At 44.1% G+C, this 11709-nt stretch overlaps 1 protein-coding gene across 1 annotated transcript; it reads left to right on the top strand.

Moving 5' to 3' along the window:
- Positions 1 to 331: 331 nt before the first annotated feature.
- On the top strand, positions 332 to 9039 carry rpl10a (ribosomal protein L10a). The gene is made up of 6 exons (XM_043717005.2): positions 332 to 352; positions 2521 to 2592; positions 3884 to 3964; positions 4320 to 4468; positions 8024 to 8196; positions 8824 to 9039. The coding sequence occupies exons 1-6, from the start codon at positions 348 to 350 to the stop codon at positions 8992 to 8994; spliced, it is 651 nt and encodes a 216-aa protein (XP_043572940.1). The 5' UTR covers positions 332 to 347; the 3' UTR covers positions 8995 to 9039.
- Positions 9040 to 11709: the final 2670 nt, after the last annotated feature.

The raw sequence follows: 11709 nt of genomic DNA, 5'->3' as shown, positions 1-11709 counted from the left end.
GTGAAAATGTGAATAAAATTTAAACCAGTTGTATGTTAACTTAATATTTGGAAAAGCTGCTGTATTCTGTGGGGGTTTAAAACCCCCGGACCTTCCGAGGAGGGGACTCTTGCCAGGGGAAGGGAATTCCTGTTGCACAGCAACAATTTACAGCTGGAAAGAAATTTTCATAATTCAATGCTGTCTTCAGTTTAACACGAGAAATAAAATGTAAACCCGTCGTTTTAATTTAAATTATAAAGAGAAATGATGATCGCTGAATACCCTCGCGAGAGGCGGAAGCCGGTCCGGTTATAAAAGCGGTCAGTTCCGGGCGAGCGGCCTCTTTTACCGGAGTCACCGTCAGGATGAGGTGAGGCCAGGCTAGGCCGCAGGCTGCTCGGACAATCCACCGCCATCCTCCCCGTTAGAGCGCACCACCGGCCCCGGGCTGCCATCGGAGGGGCCCACACTGACCTTACCGACCAGTTACTGCGGAATTTAGGAACGATGGCGTCTCTGCCGCGGAATCCCGTGCCGTTTTGTCTCCAGGCCCCGGCAGCTCCTGTGACTGAGGGCCCAGGGGGGCTCCCCATAGCCCAGAGCCTCCAGTTCACAACACAGTGTCCATATCCCTGAGGTCTAGCCCTGTCATAACTCCTGTACACCCGATTCATCTTCCATTTGTTTTGTCTCCTCACTCTGTGGGGATATTCTCCCTGGAGGCTGAGGGGTGGCGATGTAAGTGTGGAGCTGGACAGAGCTCAGCAGGTCACAGAGTCACTGGTCAGGCAGCATCAGGGGAGTCAACGTTTGAGGTCGGCACCTTTTAATCAGCACTGGATGAAAGGTTCTGGTCTGAAACGCTGACTTCCCCCTTTTCAGCTGCTTGACCTGCTGTGCTTTTTCAGTTCCATGCTTTATTAACTCTGACTTTACAGCATCTGCACTTCTCCCACTCTCCAAGGCTGAGACGTGGAGGTGCAGGTGTTGGGCTTGGGGTGGACAGTGTTTAAAAATCACTGCACACCAGGTTATGGACCAGAACCTGGTTTGTGTGATTTTTAACTTTGTCCAAGGCTGAGGGCTGACTGTAGAGGTTTATAAAATCATGGAGGGGCATGGGCTGGGCGCATACTTTCCTGAAGAAGGGCTCATGCCTGAAATGTCGATTCTCCTGCATCTTGAATGCTGCCTGACCTGCTGCGCTTTTCCAGCAACACATTATCAGCACATACTCAAGATGACTTCCCTGGGTTGGGGAAGTCGAGCAACCGAGGGTATAGGTTTAAGCTGAGAGGTGAAAGATTTAAGTGACTCAAGGGGCAACCTCTTCATGCAGAGGGTGGTGCATGTATGGACTGAGCTTTCAGGGGAAGTGGTGGAGGCTTGTACCATAACATTTAAAAGGCACCAGGATGGGTACATGAATAGGAAAGATCTGGGGTATGGGCTAAATGCTGGCAAATGGGCTATATTAATTTAGGCTGTCTGGTCTGCATGGCAGTCTCTTTGCTGTGCATCTCTGACCTGGTCTCCCCATCATCTGAAATTCTGAGACCAAAACGTTTAGGTCAACCTAAATGCCAACCCCAATGCAGTTTTCAATTTTCCCCTAATTGAGGGAAAGGCATATTAACAGTGAAGATTCACTAGGTTGATTCCATGGTATAGAGGGTTTGACTTAAGAGGTTGACTAGGTTGGACCTGTATTTACTGGATGTAAAGGCAATCTTACTGAAAGAAGATTCTTGTTATGCAGGGTGGTGGGTACTTGACAGTGCAGATCTGGGTAGTTTGTTTCTCCTTTTAGAAGAGTCTGGAACCAGAGGATGTAATCTGAGTAAGGATTGCTCACTAGGATGAAGGTTAGGAATTCACTTTTTATGAAGTTGGTAAGTCTGTGAAATCCCTCTGCAGTGAGTTGTGGAGCCTCGGTGGTTAAGTATTTTGAAGTCTGACGTACTGTAATGAGAGAGGGATTCCAGGATGATGGGGAAATTAAATTAAAGGTAATCGGATTAGCAGATCTCATGAAGTAACATGGCACACTCAGGCTGATTAGCTTGCTTCTTGTCTTGTGAATGGTGGAGATCTGAAAAAAAATGAAGTGCTGGTATGGTACTGATTCTCTTCATAGGCCATTCATGTTTTGAATGCGTAATGGTACTTCCTTAGCCTAAAGCTGAAAATGTGTTGCTGGAAAAGCGCAGCAGGTCAGGCAGCATCCAAGGAACAGGAGAATCGACGTTTTGGGCATAAGTCCTTCAGGAATGAGGAAAGTCTGTCCAGCAGGCTAAGATAAAAGGTAGGGAGGAGGGACTTGGGGGAGGGGCATTGGAATTGCGATAGGTGGAGGGAGGTCAAGGTGGGGGTGATAGGCCTCTGATCTCCAGCATCTGCAGTCCTCACTTTTTCCTTAGCCTAAAGCCCACCTTCAATCATTTCTATTGAGTTCAGTTATGCAAGGGTATGGTTTAAGAATTAGATGAATTGCTGTTTCAGAACTTAAGTTGTGATGTTTTCTTTGTGATGAAGCAGCAAAGTCTCACGTGATACCCTGTACGAAGCTGTCCGAGAGGTCCTTCAGGGATCCCAACAGAAACCTCGCAAGTAAGTCTCCTGCTTTGTCACGTACAAGGATTTGAATACAGAAGCAAATAAATTGTTTCAATTGTACAGAATGCTGTTTAAATTGCACCTGCACCCATTCGTGCAATTCTCTTCTACTTGCCAATGGAAGGGTATACCTCTGAGTGTAGCAGGGGTTAACCAGACTTCAGATGTGGGTTCCTTTTGAGAGATAGAGGAGGTCAGGCCTCTAACCTCTCCCATTTAGGAGAAAGGGAGGTGATTTCCTGGAAGTTTATAAAATTGAAAGATGTAGGCGTAGAAAGGATGGTTCCCCTTGCTATGGGATCTGGAGCCAGGGGGCAGTCTCAGAATATAGGGCATACAATATGGGGCTGTGATGAGGAATTTCCTCAATCATGGCAAATCTTTGTGGAGCTGTGTATCCTGGAACACAATTTCAATTTATTTTTTAAACTCCTAATAGACAGTTTTAATATTTATTGCTTTTACCATGTTTGAAATTGCATGTGATATAGTTTAGTTCCTTTAGTAGTGATGTGCAGTCTGTAGAAGGGTTTTGTCCAGGCATAGTCCTGGCAGTCATGTAGTGTTTGTATGACCATGTCTACCGTGTGCCATAAGTACTGTGTAAACCCCAGTGGAGCATAGCTGCAAAGGCTAGAGCAGGATTGTACTGTTTAGTTAGCATCATTCTTCCAGGAAGGAGAAATCAACCCAATTCCTTGCTTCTCAGGTGATCCTTGCCTGGGTGGGCAGATACTAGATGAGTGTTGAGGGTGGCTTTGGGCTTGGCTTTAACCATTGGTCAAACTCTCTACCAGCACTTGTCTATTCTTTTACACAAAAACTTGTCACACGCTGGTCCGGCTGCGGATCTTGCTTGTTTTGAAGCTGCTTGTGGCTAACCCCATATGTCACCACCCAAGGCGAGAGAGTTGAGGCCCTGTCTGCTTCCTAAAGTGGATGTTGTAGTCTTTTGGCATTAACGTAGCATAGATGTAGATGCATGACTTTGGAGTCTAGGTCCAGAGGGCCAGTGTCTCAGTAAAAAAATAAGCCATTCAGGACTCAGATGAAGACAAACCACTTTACTCAGGGCAGTGAATCTTGGAATTCTTTAAGCTAGAAGGCTGTGAAAGCTTTGCCATTAAGTGCAAGACATCAAAGGACATGTAGGATCAGGGTATTGAGATGTATAGTGCCACAATGGCCAATTTTCCTACATCTGACTGTTGGGCAGCTGAAAAGTTTTGTATAGTGAGTTGATCTTTCTTTGTCTGCATAGCTGATGGGAATATCTTCTGTTTAGGTTCCTGGAGACTGTGGAGCTACAGATCAGCCTGAAGAACTATGACCCTCAAAAGGACAAGCGTTTCTCTGGCACTGTCAGGTTCGGCTTCTTATTGCTAACCCAGTTCTCAGTGCACAAGTTGGTGAATAGTGATTGGCTTTGTCCATTTGCAAACAAGTAAATGTTCTTTCTGTTCACCTTGTGCTACTGAAAAACATGGGTAGTTCCACTCCACAAGGGGTTTGGAACGGACCCGTACCCTGGGTCTTAAAACATGAGGGGAGGCTAGGGGAGGCAGTATTGCCAATCCTGCCGACCATTTGTAAGGAGTAAGTTGCTGGTGGATAAGACACATGAGAAGCCAGCTAGGGTAAGACATTCACAAAAGCTTCCTTTGAATGATCTGGGTTTTAACCACATCCTGAAGTTTGACTCTGATGTCCTGCTGGTTTAGGTTAAAGAGTGCCCCTCGGCCGAAGTTCTCCATCTGTGTGCTTGGTGACCAGCAGCACTGTGATGAAGCGAAGGCTGCTGACCTCCCTCACATGGACATTGAAGCTCTGAAGAAGCTGAACAAAAATAAGAAAATGGTCAAGAAGCTGGGTGAGTTGGAGGCTAATTGTAATTGGAACCTGAGCATTCTGGAGTTCAGTTTGGAAATGTTTAACATCTGCATTTCTGTTGCATTTATTTGGTGGGAGCCAGGAGAGAACTGCTGCAGTTTAGATTCTGAGCACTACATTTGAATCATTGGATAAGATTTTAATTGTGTTGATTTTCATGCACAGTTACATATTGTATGTTAATTAAAGGTATTGAATGTTTAGGAGTGCAATTCAGTAGCTTGTGATCTTGGTTTATAGGGTTGTATGATCAGTAAGAAAATCAGTCTGAACAAGAGACCCAGTTATCCACTTGTGGCATTCTAGGCTTGCTAGGATATTGTAATCAGTATGTGCCTGATGGTTTACATCCCAGGGTACTGAAGAAGGTGGCTCTAGAATTCGTGGATGCATTGGTGATTATTTTCCAGAGTTCGATAGATTCAGGATCAGTTCCTGCGGATTGGAGGGTGGCTAATGTTGTGCCACTTTGTAAGAAAGGAGCGAGAGAGAAAGCAGGAAATTATAGACCAGTTAGTCTGACTTCAGTGGTGGGAACGATGCTGGAGTCAATTATAAAGGATGAAATTAGGACATATCTGGATAGCAGTAGCAGGATAGGTCAGAGTCAGCATGGATTTATGAAGGGGAAATTATGCTTGACTAATCTTGAATTTTTTTGACGATGTAACTGAAGCTGGATGAGGGAGATCCAGTGGATGTAGTGTATCTGGACTTTCAAGCCTTTGATAAAGTCCCACATAGGAGGTTAGTGAGCAAAATTAGGGAACATGGTATTGGGGGCAAAGTACTAATTTGGATTAAAAGTGGGTTAGCTGATAGGAAACAAAGAGTAGTGATAAACAGCTCCATTTTGGAATGGCAGGCAGTGACCAGTGGGGTACCACAGGGATCAGTGCTGGGACCGCAGCTTTTTACAATATATATTAATGATATAGAAGATGGTATTAGTAATAACATTAGCAAATTTGCTGATGATACAAAGCTGGGTGGCAGGGTGAAATGTGAAGAGGATGTTAGGAGATTACAGGGTGACCTGGACAGGTTAGGTGAGTGGTCAGATACATGGCAGATGCAGTTTAATGTGGATAAATGTATGGTTATCCACTTTCCTGGCAAGAACAGGAAGGCAGATTACTACCTAAATGGAGTCAAGTTAGATAAAGGGGCAGTACAAAGAGATCTAGGTGTTCTTGTACACCAGCCAATGAAGGCAAGCATGCAGGTACAGCAGGTAGTGAAGAAAGCTAATAGCATGCTGGCCTTCATAACAAGAGGGATTGAGTATAGAAGCAAAGAGGTTCTTCTGCAGCTGTACGGGGCCCTGGTGAGACCGCACCTGGAATATTGTGTGCAGTTCTGGTCTCCAAATTTGATGAAAGACATTCTGGCTATTGAGGGAGTGCAGCGTAGGTTCACGAGGTCAATTCCTGGAATGGTGGGAATATCTTATGTTGAAAGATTGGAGTGACTGAGCTTGTATACCCTTGAGTTTAGAAGACAGAGGGGATCTGATTGAGACATATAAGATTATTAAAGGATTGGACACTCTGGAGGCAGGAAACATGTTTCTGCTGATTGGTGAGTCCCGAACCAGAGGACACAGCATAAAAATAAGGGGTAGGCCATTTAGGACAGGTGAGGAGAAACTTCTTCACCCAGAGAGCCCAGAGAGTGGTGGCTGTGTGGAATGGTCTGCCCCAGAAGGCAGTGGTGGCCCAGTCTCTGGATTTCTTTAAGAAAGAGTTGGATAGAGCTCTCAAGGATAGTGGAATCCAGGGTTATGGAGATAAGGCAGGAACAGGATACTGATTGAGGATGATCAGCCATGATCATAATGAATGGTGGTGCAGGCTCGAAGGGCAGAATGGCCTACTCCTGCACCTATTGTCTATGTGCCCGAAGTAATTTTAAGAATGACACTTAGGACTGGTTCGAATATCATGGTATTCACCTGAACGTGGAATTACGAAAGGTTAGAGGCCTTAAATAGGACTTTCAGATCAGAAGCATTTGCAGTTCAGTGGCTGTGTATCTGTTTACAAAACAGCGCATTCATCTCAATTTCTTGAATGCAAATTCGTTAACTTATTTGAAATTGACTATTCAGCATAGACCAGGAACTGTTCAGCTTGCAGATGGCTAAATGGGATTTATTTTCAAGTTACATTCATGCCCATTTCCAGTAGAATTTACTCCTATTCAGCTCCGTTAAGCCTCCATTAAAGGTTGTACAGATTTGCTCATTCTCGTCTACCTCTGATAAATGAAACGAGACAAATTGTCTGTGTTGGGACTTGGTTCGGTTTATTCATTTGTTTCTGAAAATATTTCTGTTGCTTTGCTGAATGACAAGTCTGTTCACACCACGTGTGGTTCGAGTCAGATGTGCAGTAAGGAAACAGACCCTTTGGTCCATCTCGTCCATGCTGACCAGATATGCTAACGTAATCTAGTCCTACTACCCCTTCCTTTCCATGTACCCATCCAGATGCCTTTTAAATGCTGTAATTGTACCAGCCTCCACCACTTCCTCTGGCAGCTCATTCTATAAACTCGCCACCCTCTAGAAAGGGTTGTCCCTTTTTAAATCTTCCTCTCTTTGCCTAAACCTATGTCCAATTAGTCTAGTTCTGGACTGCCCCACCCCTGGGACAAGACCTTGTCTATTTACCCTATCCAAGCTTCAAACTCTGCAGTCCTGGCAATATCCTTGTAAATCTTTTCTACACTGTTAAGTTTCACAACATTCTTCCCATGGGCGAGTAACCAGAATTATATACGGTATTAAAGTGGTCTCACCACTGTCCTATACAGCAGTTAAATGCTGCATTCACCCCCTGTCTACCTGTGACTCTACTTTCAAGAAACTATGCACCTGCAACCTTGGTTCTGAATCCTGCCTTAGTTTGCCTTAGCAAAATACGACCCCTCCCATTTATCCAAATTAAACTATCTGCCATTGCTTTACCTGTTGTTGCATCTGATCAAGATCCTGTTGTGCTGATATGATCTTTATCTGGACATATATTTTGGTGTCATGCAAACCACCTAACCATTCCTCCTATAGTCACATTCAACTTTCAGCATTGATGATCAAACGAGCCTTTAAATTGGAAAGAGTTTAGCTAGGGTGCTGAAAATATTTGCAAATGGGCCAGGTGGAGGAATTATTGTCATGATGGGCTGTAGAAGTTGGATTGCAAAAGCAGTTCAGGCTAAGAGATTTGTTTTCATTTACATTGAGAAATGTGCTTCCAATGGAAATGGGGTTAAAGCAGAGCAGTGAGCCAGAAGACAAGAAGAGAAATCCTTTGGTTAGAATTTGAGATGGGACAAATTGTTATGGAGTCAGTTTTGTTTGTTCTTGGGATGTGCCAATAGGCAGGGTCAGTATGTGTTAGTGACCTTGCTGCCTTGAGCCAGATGGATATAGATTCAGAGGTGACCTTTGAAAATTGGATAAATGCTTAAGGTGGTGAAATTGGGCCAGTCCAATGCTGTGCTATTCTGATTGAGTATTTTTCCTTTTCAGCAAAAAAGTACGATGCCTTCCTTGCCTCAGAGTCCCTTATTAAACAGATTCCTCGTATTCTGGGTCCTGGTCTGAACAAGGCAGGCAAATTCCCTTCCCTCCTCACTCACAACGAAAACATGCTCACTAAAGTGGATGAAGTCAAATCAACTATCAAGTTCCAGATGAAAAAGGTATTTGATCTGTTGGAATTAAATTGCACAACTATATGGAACCAGCTCTAGGAGCTCAGCCTGACCAGGGTGTGGTATAACTTTCTAGAGGGGATTCAGCTGACAGCAATGAGTGATTTATATATTGCATGCCATTGAAAATCTGAACTGCTGTTAATGTGTTGGCATTCCCAGTAACAATATTGGTGATATTTCCGTGGATCTGAATCAGCTGATGCTGGGGTACTGTTTACATTGTTGGAATTTGTGATTTTCAGATGAGATTTAGTTTGCCTCTGACTAGAAACATAGTACATGATCATGTAACTGTAGGCTAAATTGAGCCAGTGCCTTCAACAGAGACAGGAAGGATATCCCTGAACTATTGCAGAGTTTGGCAATGTTACCACGTTGCTTTGCCAATGACAGGGTGTTGAAGAAAATGGTTTGAGTTGCCTGAGGGTTATGCAGACTGCAGTAGATATGAATGATCTACTGATGTAGACTGCGGGGGACATAATAGTTAGATTGTTCCTGTTGAAGTGCTGTTCATCTGGACTTTGATACAAAAACTCCTTCAGAGTTGGTATGGTTGTTTAGGAGTTGAGCCATCTGAAATGTAGTTTAATCCGTCTTTCTTCCCCTCAGGTGCTGTGTTTGGCAGTTGCAGTGGGCCACATTAAAATGACTGAAGAGGAGCTTGTCTACAACATTCATCTAGCAATCAACTTCCTGGTTTCACTGCTGAAAAAGAATTGGCAGAATGTGCGTGCCCTCTACATTAAGAGCAGCATGGGCAAACCTCAGCGCCTTTACTGAGTGGCTTTTGCTGTAATATATTTTTGAATAAAATGTTGTACAGCATTTGGTGTGTTGCTGATCAGTTAAGAAGCTACTGCATAGCAGTTTAAGGTCCTGGGGTGGTCATGAAGCTGTTAAGGTTCTATTTGAAGGACCAGACTGCACTCGCACTGCATAAGGTGATGTGATCTGTCTGAATCCAGCTGGACACCAGGTAGTCATGAAAAGTGACTGAAACATTAGGGTTTATTGTTCAGTATATGTACAAGCCCTGACCAGCTGTAATGGGTACTAGACAAGAGCTGACATCACAAAGATCAAGTCTGACACTTCAGTCTCTCAAGTGGAACGCCTGATCTGCTTAGTGCTAATCCTGAACTCAAATTCAGGTCTTGAATTAAAAGTAAGTTAACATGAATCCCTCTGATATTGAGGGAATTACCAGGGTCAGGAATTTGTCAACATATGGGTTGCCCGAGATGTATTATGGTCATTGTGGTGCTGAAAAAGCACAGCCAGAGTCAGAATTTGAGGAACAGGAGAGTTGATGTTTCAAGCTTTTCATCAGCATGCTCAATGTTGTCTCTCCTGCTCCTCAGGTGCTGCCTGAGCAGCTGTGCTTTTCCAGCATCTGAGTCCTCACTTCCTCCTGAGTAGTATAATGCCATTAATTTCTTTGAAGGCAGCAGATGACCTTCAGTGGCTGGGCATTGAGAGGTCCCTGTAATGGTTTATATGTGGGTTGCAACAGATATACTGCACAGGAGGATAGTCAAGCTATCTATGCTGAGTGGCAAACAGTTGTTCAATTTGACCTCACCTTACAGCTGTTGATTTTGAACCCTCCAGGTTAAGGGGATTAGAAGGGCATATATTTTAAAATATGCTCAGGGTTTCTTCCTCCTCTTCAGGCAAAGCTCCATACACACGCCATCCCCTCTGAAAAAGTACTCCATTCTATATTAGTTATTATTTAATTATCATGGACTCTTGAGTGCTAATGGAAAGGGCATTTTCTATCCACTTGTCAGCCCCTTTGTGTATAATCAATGAAAGCTGGCCACCAATGACCAAGGAATAGAATAGACCACTTGGCCATTTTAAGTCTGCTACCATTCAATAACATCAAGTCTATATTGTGTAACCCTGATAATCTTTCTCTCTCTTGGTAATCAATCTTTACCTCTGCCTTAACTAATAAGATTATAGAATCTCTATGGTATGGAAACAGGCAGTTTGGCCCATTGACTCAACACTGACCTTCCAAACAGCATCCCATCCAGACCCAACCTCCAACTCTACCCTTGTGTTTTCCCATGGCTAATCCACTGAGCCTGTATAGCTCTGGATAGAATGGGACATTTTCTGTAGCCTGCATCCATATCTTTGGATTGTGGGAGGAAACCAATGCAGCATAAGGAGAAGGTACAAACTTCACACAATCGCCAGAGGGTGGAATTCAAGTCTGATCCCTGGTGCTGAGGCAGCAGTGCTAACCACTGAACCAGTCTTATTGCTGAAGATTCTGCATCCGTAGTATTTTAAGGAAGGGAATTCCAAAGACTATAGAACCCAAAGTAAAAGCTTTATCTCCATTAGGGGGTGACCCTCCCCCCTAATTTTTTAAATGACCCAGTTTTAGATTATCCCAGCAGAGGAAGCATTCAACTTTCCCTTGGGTCTCAAGGTCATGGATGTTTCAGTTTAGTCACTTTTGACTCTACGCTAGAGTTAAAACAGCCTGGCCTGCCTGCCATCCTTGAGGTAATCTGATGATTGCAGGTATTAGGTGCAGTCTTACTAATGCATAACTGACAGGTGGAGAACCAGACAGCATAGGAGCAGGTCCTTTGCATCACCAAGCCTGCATTGTCACATGGTGGCTCAGTGGTTAGCACTGCTGGCCTCTCAGCACCAGATACCTGGGTTCAATCTCAGCCTCTGGCGACTGTTGGGTTTGCATATTCTCCCCATGTCTGTGTGGGTTTCCTCCCACAGTCCAAGAATGTGCAGGTTAGGTGAATTGGCCATGCTAAATTGCCCATAGTATTCAGGGATGTGTAGGTTAGGTGCATTAGCCAGGGGTAAACATAGGATAATTGGGGAATGGGTCTGGGTGTGTTGCCCTTCAGAGGGTCAGTGTGGACTTATTGGGCCGAAGGGCCTGTTTCCACACTGAGGATTGTCTGATTTGACTCTACAGCTCTTAAACCTAAAAACCTGTTGCTATTACATGGTCTGTGCCCCTCTATTTTCCACCTATTCGTGGATCTGTCAAGTTGATTCTTAAACATTGATATTATATCTGCTCTGTTAGCATGTTCCAGGCTTTTCAAAGAATTACAGAATCCCTACAGCGTGGAAACCAGGCTTCTTTGGCCCAACAAGTCCACACTGACCCTTTGAAGAGTAATCTACCCAGACCCATTCCCCTACCCTATTACTCTACTATCTTCAAGGACATTACCAGACAGATGCAGTCCCCTGATTGCGAATGGGTTCTGATCTGAAGTCCATACACAAATTGGAGTACAGTGCAGGACAATGGAAACCAGCCATTTATAAATAAAGGTAATTTTTATATGCTGGGTTTTTAACATTTTAACACTGGGATTGTATTTGCGTGTAAGCCGTTTGTAAATTGGGGGCCTCAAAGACCTCTCAACAATCTATTTATGGTTTGGAGATGCCAGTGCTGGACGAAGTTAAAAATAAACCAGTTATAATCCAGGT

This window comes from Chiloscyllium plagiosum, unplaced genomic scaffold (assembly GCF_037043375.1).
Source record: "Chiloscyllium plagiosum isolate Xiang-an unplaced genomic scaffold, Cpla_swu_hap1 HiC_scaffold_26, whole genome shotgun sequence".
Taxonomy (NCBI): Eukaryota; Metazoa; Chordata; class Chondrichthyes; order Orectolobiformes; family Hemiscylliidae; genus Chiloscyllium; species Chiloscyllium plagiosum.
The sequence above is the reverse complement of the archived record's forward strand: the minus strand, read 5'-3'. Positions and strand labels throughout refer to the sequence as shown.